This window comes from Strix uralensis, chromosome 3 (assembly GCF_047716275.1).
Source record: "Strix uralensis isolate ZFMK-TIS-50842 chromosome 3, bStrUra1, whole genome shotgun sequence".
Lineage (NCBI taxonomy): Eukaryota > Metazoa > Chordata > Aves > Strigiformes > Strigidae > Strix > Strix uralensis.
This window is the reverse complement of record NC_133974.1, coordinates 108,214,849-108,232,032: the sequence shown is the minus strand read 5'-3', so window position 1 is coordinate 108,232,032 and position 17,184 is coordinate 108,214,849. Positions and strand designations below refer to the sequence as shown.

General features: G+C 45.1%; 1 protein-coding gene across 2 annotated transcripts in view; it reads left to right on the top strand.

The window, feature by feature from the left end:
* Positions 1-1,645: 1,645 nt before the first annotated feature.
* SUSD4 (sushi domain containing 4) overlaps positions 1,646-17,184 on the top strand; it is a 75,735-nt gene continuing 60,196 nt past the window's right edge. Inside the window, exons 1-2 of one of the 2 annotated variants that reach the window (XM_074864861.1) lie at positions 1,646-1,681; positions 2,114-2,269. In XM_074864861.1, the coding sequence (XP_074720962.1) occupies positions 2,149-2,269 (121 nt within the window). In that variant the 5' untranslated portion in view covers positions 1,646-1,681; positions 2,114-2,148. Of the gene's footprint in view, positions 1,682-1,775; positions 1,865-2,113; positions 2,270-17,184 lie in introns of those variants that run through there. The other variant, XM_074864860.1, reaches the window with a different exon arrangement.

Here is a 17,184-nt window from a genome sequence, read left to right as displayed (position 1 = left end):
CTGGCTAGGGACATTATCTTTTGCTATTTTGATTTCAAAAAATAAAGCTATCAAACCTAAAAATGAAGATCCTTCTATTACAGATAATAGGAATTGCTGCGTTATTTCGCTGTCCTGCCACTTGTAGTAGCCAACAGCTTATTGCCTCCAAAGAATCATCTCTATCATGTAATTGTGCCTGTGTTGTATTTACTCGGCTTAAGAGAGCTATTACTAACTTGAACTCCCTCTTTGGACTGGCTTGGGAGGTGAAAACTCACCTGGTCAGGAAATGATGCTTGGGTGAAAAGGCTCTATAGTTTCCAAATTTTCCTATTTAAAAGGAGCAGAAAAGGTACCTCAGAGATAAAACACTCTCTTAGCTGAAAATTGGCCACATACTTTTCCTTTCTTAATGGAAGACCTGTATTTCACTATGAGATACCCATTTCCTCCAGGGGAGAGTAAAGAGATAAAGAACTACACTTCTTACACTGCTCTTTGAACTGATACACGATGCACTGATTTGAGCTAAAATCCCTCTTGAATAGCCTTAAGTTTTAACTCAGAGAAGACAGCATCAGGTAGCTGAGGCACTTGAAAGCATCTCCAACTGCACGTATACCTTTACCAATATTGACTATGAACTTCGAAGCACCAGGATGTGCTATTTCCACACACTGTTTGCAGGAGCCCCTGTATCTTTGGGTAGGGGGTTGCACTGAGTTCAGGCATGTTTTGTCACAGATCCGTCTTTTCTTGTCCCTGGTTTTCTTCCCCTTGCTGTGTCCCGGGAGCGTGCTGCACACCTTAATCTGCTTCTCAAACACCAGCTCTACAAGCTCCTCAGCCAGCGGAGACCCTCTGTTGCCTCTGAGCAAGGGAAGGCCTGCAGCGCCCAGCTGAGGGTAAAGGGCAATACCCCGAAGTCAGTGCATGGTGAGAGGCACCAGGACACACGGAGCTGTACACCAGCTGTTTAAGCCACAAGACAGTGTCTCCGATTCAGTGATTCGTGGCAGTTAATGTCACAGATTGACTAAATCCAGCTGGGTGCCGCTTTCCAACAGGCAAGTTGCCTCAGCCGGCAGGCCTGGGCGTGCTGCCTTTGCTCACGGCAGCTGATGGGCGACAGCACTCTGTAATGCACCTTCTGACCCCCCAAACAGCGAACAGTGCGGCACTGGCACCAGCACTGATAAACCGCCTCTCACATCTCGCGTCATGCCCCCCTGGGGAAGCATCGGGCGTCTTAAAGATGCTCCCTCAGCGCTGCCCCCCACGAAGCCCCTTTTGAAGTGACAACGATCAGAGCCCCCCAGGAGCGAGAGCCTCAACTCCGCCTTTCTCTGCCCTTGCAAGTGTTGGGTGCCCCCGGTGCGGGGCAGGGAGACCCCCCCCCACACCCCGCCCCGCCCGGGCGCCCCGCCGGCAGCCCCCCCCCTCGCCGGCTGCCACCCGGCGGGACACCCGCGGGGAGCCACTCCGCGCCGCGCCACGCCACGCCACGCCGAGCGCGGAGGGGCGCCGCAGCCCTGCCCGCGGCTGCCATGCGTGTGCGCCGCGGCGGGGCTGCCCGCGCTGCCGCTGGGCGCCGGCGGTCCCGCAGCGCAGGGCTCCCCGCGGCGGCGCTCCGCTCCGCGGCCGCGGACGGGCGGGCCGGGCAGGTGCGCGCTGCGGCTCCCCGCTGCCCCCCTCCCAGGTAGGGCCCGGCGAGCCTGCGTGTGCGGCGTGGGTGTGCGCGGGGTGGGGGGGGTGTGGGGGGGGTGTGCGCGGTGTGTGCGCACCCGGCCGGCCCCGTCAGGCTGCCGAGCCGCAGCGGCGGAGGCGGCGGCAGCAGCCGCGGAGGTGCCCGCCGGCGCTGGCGGGGCGGGGGGGCCCGCAGGTAGCGGCGGCAGGGGCGGGGGGTTGCGGCGGGGCAGCGCGGGGGCGCACGGCCGGGGGAGCGGCGGGGCCGGGAGGGCGGCGGGGCGGGCGGGTGCGTGCCCCGGGGCGGGCGGGGGGGGGTGGGGTGGGGGGGGACGGGGACGGACGGACGGACGGACGCGGGGCGGTGCGGGAGCGGCGGGGGCGACCCGCGGAGCCGGCGCTGAGCCCCGGGCAGCGGCGAGGCGGAGCGGGTCTCTCGTTGCAGGCGGCGGCGAACCGGATGCCTTTGGCGGGCAGAAGATGTGTCATGGGAAGCAGGAGAGCGGCGGCGGGGCCCCCCCGGCGGCGCGGCGGCGGGCGCTGGCCGCGGCGCTGTGGCTGCAGCTGGCGCTGAGCCTCGGCCCGGGGCCGGCGGCGGGCGGTGAGTGCGGGGCCCCGGCCCCGGCCCCCTCCTCCGCCCGGCCCCCGGGCCCGGCCCCCCCCTCCCCTGCCGCCCCCGCAGCCCCGGCCCCGGGGAGGGGGGAGCGGGGAAACTTCCTCCCCCTGCGCCCGGCGCCCTCCGAGGGAGCGAAGCGCCGCTCCGTCCTGACACCCCCCCCCCCCCCCCCCCCAGCCCCCCCGTGCTCGCAGCCTCCGGCCCCCCGCGTGGGGACCCCCGGGAGGAGGGAGCCTCACCCCGCGCCCTGCTAGGGAGCAGTAGCTCTGTGTAAGTACAGCACGATTTTGAAACGGCGTGATTTTTGTAACTGAAAAGCGGGGTGGGGGGGTGGGGGGGAAAAGAAAGCGCCTTCCCCCACCGCGGTCCGCTCGGACATCTCTCCGGTGGCTCTTAGTGGTAAATCCCCATGCAGCTGGGAGAAGCAGAAATTTGGGGAAGAAGCAAGCGATTTGGGGCTGAAAATGCAACGTCCTTCAGCACTCGCCTCGTGGAGGAGCGACCCAGACTTATTTGGCCTTTTTCATTTTAATTACATTTTTACACTATCATTTTAAATTATTGAGCCTGTGAGATATTTTCAGCAGGTACGTTTAATTACAAAATTACTCTAAATTGATTCCATAATTAGACTTGGATTGCTGGAAAAGTCTTAAAGTAAACTGCTTTGCTGTAAAATGAACTTAGCTGTGATAATGAGAGCAGCTTCACATTTCTACTCCGGCATGGTATTATATATTTGTGTTGGGGGAATAAGCCATTTTATGATTGAATCACATCACTAATGGCAGGCAGAGTCCAATATAAAAATTGCCCAGGCTTCTCATGCCAAAGACTTATGCCAAAATTTCCTAACTTGAATGCCTAAGCCCAGGCAGCTCTGATCCAGATGTGTTTTGTGTCACTGAACGTAGACTTACAGAAATACGGCTGAAGAGGACCTCAAAAGGTCGTCTTGTCCATCCTCCTCCTGATGTGATTCACTCCTAGTTTTCTATCTGGAGACGATAATGCCATTTTCCAATAGAAATCCCATGACTGCAAATGTGATTCCAGCTAAACAAGCTTTTAAACTGTTGCAGTCCCTAAGAATCCCTCTTTAGAAATCAATGGCTTTTTTTCCTGCAACTGCGTTACCCTTGGTTTCCTGGCCGGCTCGCGTTTCAGCGCGGTGGTGCCATTCTGCCTGTCCTGTGCCTTCCTCACAATTGGACTTGTGTGAGCCCCTGTCTTTCTCTAACCTCCTTCTTATGGCTCCATTCATAAAAATGAGGCTGTTCCAAGGCCCCCTCCTCCCTGAGGCTGTGTGTATCCCACAGTTTGATTGTCGGCATTTATTTAGCTGATTAGTGAAAGAGGTTCTTCAAAATATGGTTTATGTCTCCCTTGAATGTAGTAGGTTTCATCGCAGCCTGCAATAAATTCTTGTGTGATGTTGATTGTTATTAACACTGCTGTCTTTCACCTTGGTAGTGTAACTAATTCTGTATCAAATTCCATTTGTAAGGCATTTTAGGATCTTTCAAGAATTATTTTTTTCGGCTCCAGAGTCTAGGAGAAGGCAATACACTGAACGATTGTGCATGGGTAAAATAACCAGTGAGAAGTATTCGTTGCTGTTCTTAAGTTATTATTGCTGTTATTTTCCAGTGTGGTTGTACTCGGGAGTTAGGCACTGTATATATACCGGTAAATGTACAGAACTTTCACATGGTAGAATGTATGGTGGTTGGGGTTTTTTCACCCTGAGTCATTTGAGTGGTAAAAATAATGAGCTTTGTAATTAGAACAGAGGACTGTAAATTAGGATGTCTCCTATTTTAGGCTCTGTCGTATCTGTGAGCGAGCTTACTGTGCTTACACAGCTTGCTGTGAAGGCTCAGCTTTTGGCTCCCCAGCCTGTGACCCAGAGTTTGAGAACTTGTAAGCAGCCTTTGACATCAACCAACGTTGTACTTTCCTGGGAACTTTGAAAATTCCGTTTCTGTAGGACTCTTTTATTTTATGGATTTGCGTATCCAGACAGAAGGCACCCAGCATTACTGACTGCTTTGGAAAATGTAGCCCCAATCTCTTTCTATCTTCTCATTATCTGTTAAATAAGGATAATCATACTTCTCTCAGAGATTTGAAAAGAGCTTTGATGACATTTAATGAAAATACTATGGAGGTGGAAAGAATTTGTTTCAAAAGCTTTAGAAAAACAGCAGTGACAATATGCTGAAATAAAAACCATCTCATATTAAAAAATGAAAATGAATAGTTTAGGGTTATTTTTTCTATATTTTTTCTATAAAGCAATCCACAGCTTACATTTTGGATCCCATTTATAGCTTCTTCCCTTCCTTAGCTGATACCAGGATTTGGCTCCTCTAATAATCCTGTCATGACTTGTGTGACTTCTTCTATTTTATATCTGACTAAGCTCTATTGATTGTCACGTTCTACCGTTTCACCCCAAATCAATACTACTTATAACTCTTTTTTTTTCCTTGTCAATAACCCTACAGAGAATAACTCTGTTTATTACATTCTGACTTTCTCAAAAGTGGATCTAGCAGAAAATTTGCTGTAGAAGTGAACTCAGATGAACAAACCTTTCAGCTATCAATATATCTCATTCCTCCCTGATGTATTTAACCCTGCTGATACCAAATCTCTCATACTTCAGCTTGTGGCTTTCATCTAATCATCTTTGTTTATCTTGCTTTTTGCTGTAATTCCATAGTGTAGGGGGGAAAAAAAAAAAAAAAAAGAAAATATGAAAGTAGGAGTAGGGTGGGAAGGCTAGTAAGTGGAAAAATGAAATGCGCAAGTGGATGGTGCTGATGACAAGTTGGTTTGGAGTTTTAAGGCATTGTACGGAGTTCGCTGTTAAACCTGTAGTATGGAGATCATAGCTGTAAGAATATATTTTTACATATATTTCAAAATCCTGGAATTATATTAAAATTTTGGCGGAGAGGGGGAATTCTAAAAGGAGAGGGAGAAAAAAAGTTCAGTAAGATTCTGGTTTTGAGATTTGTTATGTGGCCTTAGAATTTTGTCATTGTACTGGTGTGTCTCCTGGGCGCATGTCTGCTTTATTGTCTTAGGTCAGCTGGATGAGCTCTGTTCTTCCACAGTGTCCTCTGCATGGCCCCATGGAGAGGCTCAGGGATGCAACAGCTCTGTAGGCTCGGATGGGGCCATGGACTGTCACCTCGTCTTGCCTCCTGGCCTCAAGCAGGATCAGGTGTGCTCATGTTCTTCTTGCAAGACATTTGTTTAATCTTCTTCTTAGAAAGTCTCCACCTCTCTTTTAAGCACCCTCTGCCAGTGCTTCATCAGCCTTTACGCTAGAAAGTTCTTCCTAAGGTGTAACCTAAAGCATCCTTGCTGCTGTTGAAACATGCTATTTCCCATCTTGTTCGTAGCAGACGTTCAGCAGAGCTGCTGCTCCTCAGCTTTCTGGCTGTCTTTCATGTTCTGTTCCATCTCTTTGGTCTTCTGCTGCAGAAATGCAGACCCCAGTTCCTCCAACGACTGGATGGCTCCAGTTTCTCTAAACTTTTCCTAAGTCTACATCGTACCTTCTAGACTGCTGGTCATTCAGACCATGAGTTTGCTCCCATGGAGCCATGTCTCTGCCGAATACACTGCCCAGCACCTCGTCAGTGCTGAACAGAGCTGAGAAATAGCTGCCCATGCCTTAGAGGCTCCGCTCCTGCTCAGATGTCCTGGGTACCTTTGCTGTCATTTTATGACATACGGTGTATATTCAGCTTCTGATTCCCTGTAGCTGCCAGGCTTGTTCCTGCAGGGCTGCTACCTGGCCGGTTGTTCCCATCCCACATTACTGCTTTTTTTGGCGTTGCAATCAATTTGCTGGGTTTCCCTGTCCTGCAGGCAACATCCTTCATATCGGTGTGCGCCTTTAAGATGGGAAGTACTATACATCATGCATGATGGTAAAGAAATCTGGCATGTTGTGAAGCCTTCAAACATTATATTGAATGTTAGTGATACTATGCAGAACAGTGGTGGGTTTTTTTTTTCTAGACCAAAGCTGAATTTTTACTGCTCTGTGATTTTATTGCATTTGATTGAAGTCTTGGTTATGCCTTGGTTGTAGTATCTAACCACTGCCTTTGGATGTACTGGCTACCAAAAACACATCCCTCCGCTTTCTGAGGGTGGTGGACTTGTTTCCTTGGAGTAATACAAGTTTTTGTGTGTGCTGATGATGCAGGTCCACCACAGGGCTTACTTTTTGTCAACCTCCAGTTGTTTTTGGCAAGAGAAGCCAGCCAGAGAGTCCCCCTAGCTGCCTTGCATGCACTTTTGAGATTATAAAAAAGGTTTTCTGAAAAATCAGGATGTTTTCTGATACCCTCTCGGTAAGTCTGTAGTTAATGTTAACTCACTCCCTCTCAGTGCGTCTGCTTTGCTTGTCACACAAAATAGACATTTCAGCCTCGAGTTCTCTGTATGTTTGATGAAATCATCAGTTATTTCGCAAGATTGTTTTTAACCTCCAGCTTATTGGAGAAGCATATTTTTCCCACTGTGACACGATCTTATTCTCAATCCCACATCTGTCTCATACAACCTCCATTCTCGTCTCTGCAGACTTAAGTTAGCAGTTAAGTACCATTTTGTAGCCGTTCTGATTGCAAGTGGCAAGGCCAGCGACATCGTAGGATGGCAGCTCATCATTTGTCTTAGCGGCACATCCTTCTGCTTACAGCCTTGAGAGAGGTGGGCATATTTGATAGATTAATTTTAAATCGGTTTCTTAGCACCCTGCAAGAGGGAGCCTTATCCCTGATTTACCATGGGATTTGGAGACTGGGGTTAACTTCTCTTCTCTGTTTTGCTCCCTTACTCCCAGAATTACACTAATCTTTGATCTCTGTATTAGGGATGATTACAACTTTAGAAGAATAAATTAATTATGCTTTGCTTGATTTTTCTCATCTGTAAAGCAGATAAGTGATCTATTTCATGGGCATGTTATGAGGTAGTTTGAGAACCTCCCAAAGAAATGTTACAGGAGTGAGAAATAGGGATTTTAACAAAGTATAAACTGAAGTTTACCAAAATAGAAGGTTCTTTAACATCCATGATTTTTGTTGTTGCTATGTGGATTAATAATTAAATATTCTTAACAGAATTAGGAAGATGTTATCTTTTTTGACTTTTACAGCTTCTTATGGATTTTTTCTACAGCGTTGATCATGTACTCTGTTTTTTTCCCAAATATTGTCTACTTCTGATTGTGATTCATTTTTTTTTTTACAGCAAAATACACATTATTAAAAGTAGAAAACCTCAATTGTGCTGTGCATTTCAGTGAGGTTTTAGGCATGAAAAAGGTAACAAAGTGTGGCCCAAATTAATATTTGCTATATGCCAGTGCAAATGTGAATGAAAGACTGTGCTGCACTTAGTGGTGAACATAACTTAGAAAATGAGCTCGAGGGATAAAGCAGTGTAGTGTGTACCATTTGGTTCAGTAAGTGTAAAAATGTGCCTTGCTAGCATATTAAGGGGACCAAAGGTACATGTATGTTACCAAATTCAGTAACTTAACTGTGAAACCAACATCTCCTCACTTGGTTTTGCATCTTCTCAGCTACTCTCTTCGATGTGGCACAAGCATAGCATTATGGAACCAATTACAGGCTGTACATCTATTAGATTTCGCAGTGGAGTGGTTTATAGCAGCAGTTTTCAGTGTCCACGCTTGCCTTCTGACTGTTGTAGCCCATTGCTTCTGTCAAGTTTGGCCGCCTGGTTTTCAGAGGGTGCTCCCAGTGGCTTTTCCTGAACAGCTGGGCTGCTGATAGGATTTATCTAAATCTGGGTGTGTGTTTCTCCATGTACTGAAAACAGTGAAGAGGTTGTTGGTGCCATCTGTGCTCACTGAGCTTCTGGGGGGAAAATGTGTCGGACGTGTTTTCACACTCATGATGGGTGACCCCTGAATCGTATCAACATTAAATTGGGTAGTGTCCATTCTGGGTTGCTTTTCTGCTCATTATTAAGGGATTATACAAAGCTTTTGCTGTGTAGGGAAGTTCCAGAATTTATCAGGAACATTCTGTGTTAAACAAGCCTTGTTTTTGTCAGTATGACCGACTTTAGAAAGTAGTGTATGCTTCATATATATAGGCTTTTTTATATGTATAGGCTTTTCTGCAAGTGTCACTACTTACTTTTGATAAGCATATCTCATTAAACCCATAATTTGACAAATATTCTTGCTTGTGTTAGGTTAATAGTAATGATAGTGATAAAAATGTGACTTTTTTCATATAGCCCTTCTCATCCATAGAGTTCAAAGCACTTTATAAAGGAAAATATGTTATGTACCTTCATAGATGGGGAGGTTACTATAGAAAAATTAAATTACTTAAAGACACATTTTATGTAAGAAACAGATCTTGCCATAGACAGGGAAGAGATCCTCTGGATCTCTTCTCTGGAGGAAGTGCTCCAGCCACACTGCCCAAGTCCAGAAGGCAAAGGCAGGGACTGGGAGAATGAAGAACTGCTCACTGTAGGAGAAGGTTGGGTTCGAGACCATCTAAGGGACCTGAAGGTGCACAAGTCTATGGATGAGATGCATCCACAGGTCCTGAGGAAACTGTCAGATGAAGTGGCTAAGCCACTATCCATCATATTGGATAAGTTATGGTGGTCTGGTGAAGTTCCCGCTGACTGGAAAAGGGGAAACATAACCCCCATTTTTAAAAAGGAAAAAATGGAAGACCCAGGGGACGACAGGCCAGCCAGTCTCACCTCTGTGCCTGGCAAGATCACGGGAGCATTTTCCTTCTGAAAACTATGCTAGGGCACATGGTAAATAAGGAGGTGATTGGTGACAGCCAACATGGCTTTACTAAGGGCAAATCGTGCCTGACAAATTTGGTGGCCTTCTATGTCAGGGTTACAATGTTGGTAGATAAGGGAAGAGCAACTGGCATTATCTACCTGGACTTGTGCAAAGTGTTTGACACTGTCCTGCACAACATCCTTATCTCTGAATTGGAGAGACATGCGTTTGACGAATGGACCACTTGGTGAATAAGGAATTGGCTGGATGGTCACACTCAAAGAGTTGTGGTCAACGCTCGATGTCCAAGCGGAGAGCAGTGAGAAGTGGTGTTCGTCAGGGACTGGTGTTGGTACCGGCGCTGTTTAACATCTCTGTTGGTGATATGGACAGTGGGATTGAGCGCACCCTCAGCAAGTTTGCTGACAACACCAAGCTGTGTGGTGCGGTCGACACGCTGGAGGGAAGGGATGTGCCATCCAGAGGGACCTGGACAGGCTGGAGAGGTGGGCCCATGCAAACCTCATGAAGTTCAACAAGGCCAAGTGCAAGGTCCTGCACATGGGTTGAGGCAATCCCAAACACAGATACAGGCTGGGCAAAGAGTGGATTGAGAGCAGCCCTGTGGAGAAGGACTGGGGGGTATTAGTGGGTGGAAAACTGACTATGAGCCAGCAATGTGCACTCACAGTCCAGAAAGCCAACTGTATCCTGGGCTGCATCAAGAGAAGTGTGGCCAGCAGGGCGAGGGAGGGGATTCTCCCCCTCTATTCCGCTCTCGTGAAACCCCACCTGCAGTGCTGTGTCCAGCTCTGGGGCCCCCAACATAAGAAGGACATGGACCTGTTGGAGCGGGTCCAGAGGAGGCCACAAAAATGATCGGGGGGGCTGGAGAACCTCCCTTATGAGGACAGGCTGAGAGAGTTGGGGTTGTTCAGCCTGGAGAAGAGAAGGCTCCAGGGACACCTTATAGCGGCCTTCCATCACTTAAAGGGGGACTACAGAAAAGATGGGGAGGGACTCTTTATCAGGGGGTGTAGTGATAGGATGAGGGGTAACAGTTTTAAACTGAAAGAGGGTAGATTTAGATTAGATATAAGGAAGAAATTCTTTACTGTGAGAGTGGTGAGACACTGGCACAGGTTGCCCAGAGCAGTGGTGGCTGCCCCCTCCCTGGCAGTGTTCAAGGCCAGGTTGGATGGGGCTTTGAGCAGCCTGGTCTAGTGGAAGGTGTCCCTGCCCATGGCAGGGGGGTTGGAACTAGATGATATTTAAGGTCCCTTCCAAACCAAACCATTCTATGTTTCTATGATTCTATGATCTTCATCCAGCACTTTCTTCTGTAAATAGAATTTAGGGAAATTCCTAATCCACATTTGTGTGATGCAGCCTTTATAATAGGATTTTTTGGCTGTGCGTCTCTTCTAACTGAAATGAGCAGCAGATTTCCTATTCACATAAATTGCTACTTAAGCAAATCACAGAGGGAGTTTTTCCAGTGTGGTTTATTTGCCTCACTCCTTTATGTCTGAGATAGCACACAGCTTTTTTCCAGACACTGAAAACATCTTCTTCGGAATAATAAAAAATAAGAAAATGTTATAAGTTAGTGTTGAGCACTGAAAAATGGTATCATGCAGTTTCTCATAGTGCAAAGCATTTATTAATAGGAATGATATTTCTGCCTTGCTTGATCATGTGGTTTGTGATCATAGTTTACATGAAAGGGTAACTAGAAAAGCATTGCATGTGATTTTTAAATAATTCTAATATACTTGATCAGTTAGAGAGAAGAGCATTGCATGACCAGGTAACTCCATGCAGACTGTGACATGAGTGCCACTGCCTTATACTGCCCATTGCAGTTTAGAAATCAGTGGATATATACTGCACTCCTGTAAAAAATGAGTTCATCTTACACCTATTTGCTCATGAAAACATAAGGTGCAATGTATAAGTGTAAGACGGATGAAATAAGTATAGTGCGTGGTACCTCGCTGTTTCATTTGCTTACTGCAAACGGTGGTGAAGCTGTGCAAAATGCAGACCTGGGAAGCACACCAGGGCTAAGGGTGCAGCAGAGTTTCTGTGTAAAGCCAAATTCTGCACTTAGTAAAAATTTACAAGATCTGAAAAAAAAAAAAAGTTTGCTTGGAGACCGAAAAGGAAAGACAGGGCTTACAATAGATTGAAGAAGAAAATAGGTTAGGTTACTAAGGGTTAGATTATGTAGAAGTTGGGTTATCAAGGGTATCGTGAGATAGTGTCCTAAAAATAAACTCTTGTACACTGCTAAAGAAAAAGCAGGATACAGCACGCACATGAATCAGGGGAATTGTTATATCACTGGACTCCCATTCCGGAGACCTAGAGAATGCGCTAAAAAGAAGAGGTTGTCTTTGAAAATGCAGAGCCTTCAGATCTTCTCTTTTGGTACTGCAGAAAGGCAGCAGCACGCATAGTTGTTGATCTGTCAGGAGACTGGAGAGCACCATACAGATTCAAGAGAAAAGCTTCCATACGTGCTGGGAGGGAGGAGAAGATGCTCAGAAGTGGAAGCCTGTAAACGTGGCATCCTGTTCTCTCTTCTGTCATTAGCACGAGTGAATGCATACACTAAAAAAAGTATGGAACAAAAAAATTGTTTCCGTCTTTCTGGAGGTGGGACAATAGACTTGAGAGCAGAGTCACAGAAATAGGACTGGAAAAGACCTCAGAAGCACCTGTAGTTTGTCCTTCTGCCCAGAACAGGACCCACATACGTACCTCAGGGAAGTTATCATTCAAGACTTTATGTTGGAAACTCTACAGTCTCCCTGAGTATCTGACCCAGTGCTTCACTCACTTAAGCATTAAAAAGGTTTTCCTAAAGTCTAATTCGAATCTTCTTTGCTGTAATGTAGGACCTTCTGTGGTTTTACATCTCTAGTGTGGGATTCCCAAGTGATACTTGTTCCACTGTGCTGCCTGTGGGTGCAAATCCGCCAGAGCTGTGTCTTTGGCCATCCTGACTGCTGCTACCACCTCCCTGGGTCAGGATGGGAAGAATCCTGACTGCTCCAGCCCGGCAAAGTGTCTCTGAAAAGTTAGATCTTAGTTAACAGTCTGGGAGCTAAGGTTTAGCAGTAACTGCCCTATTTTCATATGTTGCTACCAACGTAGAAGGAGCCATTGTGATTCTTCATGGTGGAACTTTGATTCTTCTAGCTTAGTTAAGGTCACAGCTAAGTTTGTGTTTAACATGAGATCACATATCTTACCAGCAGCTATCAAAAAGGTCAGCTTTGACTTGCTAGTTTGGAAGGGCTTGCAAAGATAAGTCACAATTGGAAAGAATCAGGAATAAATCCCAGAGCCTTCCTGTAAAAGATGCTTGTTTACACAGTGTGTTCTCCTTTGGGATATTGGACCAACTCTTTGTACTTGATCGTGATGTAAACAGTATGCTTATTGCCACACTAGATTGCACCCAAGTGAATTTGTATTTTACTTCTGTAGACTGAGTGAAGTTGTATATACTGAATAGCCCATGGTAATAGATTAGATCCACACAAAAACCAGTCAGTAGCTTAAGACTTCCATGTGTGTTTGCAAATAAACAGTTTTAACTGGAATTTTTAGAAGCAGCTACTTACAGCTGTCACCACCAGTGCCTGAGTTCCCATTCCCAGTAAAATGGGTACTGATGGTGGATATCCAGAAAGATTGTGTCATTCTGGAATCTGGATTGGCCCAGAGAGAGGTGGGGGATATTAGGGAGTGTGTGGGGAGGACTTGCTTTTTTAGGCTAAAATTAAAGTTCAAGAGGTTTAGAGCAATGCAAAGAGCTGAATTAGCAAGAGGAGGACTGCGGTGGTGTGAGGATTGAAGTCAACAGGACTACTTGATTCAGTAAATCTTTTAGCTGTAAGAACTTCATGGTATATAGTATGTCTTTTATCTATTACTAATTCTCTGTAAGCCTACCATGCTATTCCTGTGTTTGTGTAATAATGATTTGTATTCTGAAAGCCATGGGTACTTAGGAGACAAACAGTCATTTTTCTGTATCTCTCCACTTAGTTGACATTTTTAGGGATATTTTGTACACATCATATTACTCAGAGAAAACACAAATGATCCACTTAGAACTGAAAATAAATAATAAATAATTTGGTCTCCTGAAAATTGGACTTATAAAATAGCTTGATTGCAATTACCAGCTTTGCAGTAATCTTGAAGGAATTAAGATAAAATGGCGTTATCATGAGCAATAGTAAAAAAGAGAATACACAGACATTTGTCTTGGTCTTGTAAAATGCAGAACATCCTTCTTGCCTCTGAAGAGGAACCATGACCCCCAAAAAGTACAGTCACAGCCATTCTGGGGGAGCAACACACTGCTGCAACTGCAACACTAATACCCATTCTGTCCCTCCTGAGCTTCAGAGATAATCATCCTGGGCAGTTCTTCCCATCACTGACTCATACAAACACACACTCTCTTTTTTGCCCTCCTTTTTTGCTCTCTTCTCTGAGACCTGAGGTTCTTCTATGAGGCCAGGGGAGAAGTACGGAGGTTACAGCCTCTCTTTTCATTAGATGTAACTCCAGGTTAATACCACCAGGAGTTACACGGGTGAGCTGGTTGCAACAGCACATCCCTCTCACCCCCCATGGCAGTAGCTAGCCCAGCTCCAGTCACCTGGTGTCCCACCTCCCTTTGAGCTCCTCAGCAAGTCCTTCAGTCACAGTGGCAGGCAAGAAACAAAACAAATAAGCCCTACTTCTGTCTAGAAGCATCAACGGTGTAGATCTATCAGAAGCAACAAAATCCTTAATTTCCAAACATTATCCTGATTACACCCCTCTTTTATGTCTTGTGTTCCCCTATGTAAGTTACACTGCCGTAGTCTGGTCTTTTGACAGCATTCAGATACCTCTCCCAGCGCAGTACCCACGTTTTAAAACTCTCCCTCTCTCTCTGCTATATGATTCATGTCCCAAAGAGCAGGGTTGTTGTTTCAGGCTTTAGCCCCTTCTCTTTTTGAAGAATGACACTCAGAAATGGTTGCCCAGATGGAAGAATCCATCTTTCAAATCTAGCAGAGCCATTCACTGCTGATAGCCTGTGCATCATCTGTCACTGTTGCTCTTATCCAGTGCATCTGTCTTAGAGACCAGCACAAGAAAGGTACAATCTAGGTCTGATTTTGCCAAGACTAAGCTGGTTTGCAGAGGCTAGGATATTTTAGTCCAAAGGAAATATCGTAGTGAAAATACTCACCAAACAAAATGCATGAATTATTGCAAAGTATGCATAGATGAAGCCCAACTCCTTTATATCTATGATCTCTTGAAACTGGGTCATGATGGGACACACCACTGCACACCAGCTGTAAGAGGTGCAGTGGAAGAAATTGCAGGAAAGGGCATATGGACTAGCAGGGGCATCTGGTTATAAAGGAGGGATGAAGGAGGTGTACATAACTGTCTTTGTATGCCCCCATGCACTAATGCACCTAAGCGTGTCCTTATTAATCTTAGAGAGAGAGAGATGTGCATATATGCTGATAAGAGTAAGAAACTAAAAAAAAAACCAGCAAAGAAATTCTGAAAAATATACTACTCTCATTGACAGTCATTTCAAGGTTCTTATGCTTGTTCTTAACATTTACAAGGTTGTTTTTTACGCTGCAAAATGGATGAGCATGGATAAGCATTGCCTCTTACACTTCTCTTTGGGTGCAAGAATGATATTGGATTCATGTGAGGGATGGAGAGCAGAATAGTGTTGGGTATATTTAGATTCTATTTCATTTTTATTTCATATACAGTAACATTACAGAGAAGGACTTCATTCCTCATTTCAAAGAGAAATCCATTAGATAAATTGCATTCACTGTGGGGAGAGGAATTTTATCAAAACCAGGGTGAAAGATGCCTTTTTGCAGTAGCCTTGATGTGATAGGAGGTGTGTTGCTGGGATGCTACTAATGAATGCATTTTTTAACTCTGAGTTCTGCATGTGGTGGAGTTTTCTTGGTTCTTCAAACAGGCTGTCTGAGAAACCTTGTACTTGGAGCAAGTAGATGTGTGCAGTTCAGAAAGTTAGTATGTTGGCCAGGCCACGTTTACAGTGATCTAACTTGATAAAGCAGACTGAAAAGAATTGTAAATATTTTTTTAGAATGCTAGCATTAATAGAATATAAAAAAATATAAGGGGGCACTCATTTAAAGTTGCTCAGGATTATGTCAGCTAAAAAGATTTTGCTGCAGTGCATTAGTATCGCAGATAAATGATTCATTACATTTGCCAGTCTGGCCTGTTTAAAGGTGTGATTTAAAAAAGCAGACTTCCAGAGCAAATCTTTATAAATCTGATCTGAACTCTGATAATTATTTTTTCCAACAAAACAGTGTAACAGCTCCCAGTTGCAAATGTGTAGTCATTTTAGCATTTGCTGTTTATGGTCACTTTTTGCCATACTTAATCTCAATTTAATTTTTCGGTTGTTTTGATGGAGAGGAAAAAGTCCTTTGATAGTGTATCTGTACATATAGTGTTAGAAAAAATGATTTGCCATATGCCATTTTTTTTCTGTCTTTGCAGTCAAGTGATTCTGTTATCATAAAATCTCCTCTGAAGTACAAAACCAAAGCAGTACGGGGAGCTGCAGCAGCGTTTCAGGAGCCAATGAGACTGGCAGCTTACTGTGAATGTTAACACGATACTGCTATTTGTTAGCTTGGAAATACCATTTGCTGTTTTTTCCCTGATCCGAACGTCTTTGGAAATAGGGTGATGCAGGGATTTTCCTATTCATCAGCTTTCCATTTTTTCCTGTGAATTTCCTTTCTCGCTCTGAGGCAGTCATTCAGGCCATGGGGACTCTGATTGCTAGCAGCGCTGCCAAATTTCCTACAAGAGCAAATTTGGATCCGCTGTTTTATCTCCTACACTTGCCCTTGGGAATGAAGGAGGTAGGGGTGAGTGGGGATTGTATGAGATGATTTGGCCTTATGAAACAGTTCTAAAACAATGCCTCAGTTTACATGTAGGGGTGAAAAAAATCTCGTATTTCTAGAACACAAGATGATGCTGGTCCTTCAGGTTGGATATACAGCCTCTCCTTTCACCATCTGAAGACTACTCGTTCTTGCTCCCTTACAGCCTTGTCAGTCTATACTTATCTCCTCCTCTGACCTATTTTCAAAAGTACTTACCTGAAAATAAAACGAACAGGTGAACTGATGCCTTTTCTGGGAGATTCTCTAGGAAGCTACAAGGCACTTAAAAAAATGTTTAATGTGCTTCTTTTGTAATTTGGCTCCTGTGCAGCCTTCTACAGATCATCTGGTCTATCTGTCTGGATCAGCTAGCTTTTAAGAAAATTCTTCACAAACACTTTATAATCATTTGCCTTGATCTGAAATGCCAAAAAAAAAAAGACAGTAAAAAAAAGACAGGGATGTACAGATGGGGAAAAAAGGGATGGAGGGATGTGTTATTCAGAGGGTTTATGTAGAGCTTCCCTTTTCTTCCTAGTTGTAATGGTAATTTCAGTCTTGATTCTCTTATTGAACTTGACTGTATTAGTTTTGTTTATTCCAGCTGTCCTACTGAGTTTTGAAACCAAGGGCTGGTTGGTGCCCAATTCCAGCATGCTCATGTCCTTACTATCATTTCATGGTCTGTGGTAGGAAGGGAGTGATTCTGTATGTATAAGCCTAATGACCTGAATTTGTAAAGCTAAATAGCAACACTGCTACTGGCATCACTCACTATCATTTTTAGCTCATCTTTCCATACCAGATGCGTCTTTTGTTGAACAATCCAATATTGCTGAGGGGTTTTAACCTTCATGTTTCTGTTTTTAATCAGACTTCTGCAAGGTGTTAGGCATCTGTTCAGTTTCTTTTCATAATGGGCTCACTCCTTGAGAGTGAGAAAGCTCTCTGCTTTTCTTGTATGGTATGGGTCCTTGCTTATATTTCTAAGGACAGACACTTCGCAACTTGGACTGTTGCTAGAAACAGCCAAAGTAGAAAAGGTGATTGGCTTAACTGAAGCAGCAACACAGAAGTCTTTGGATCGG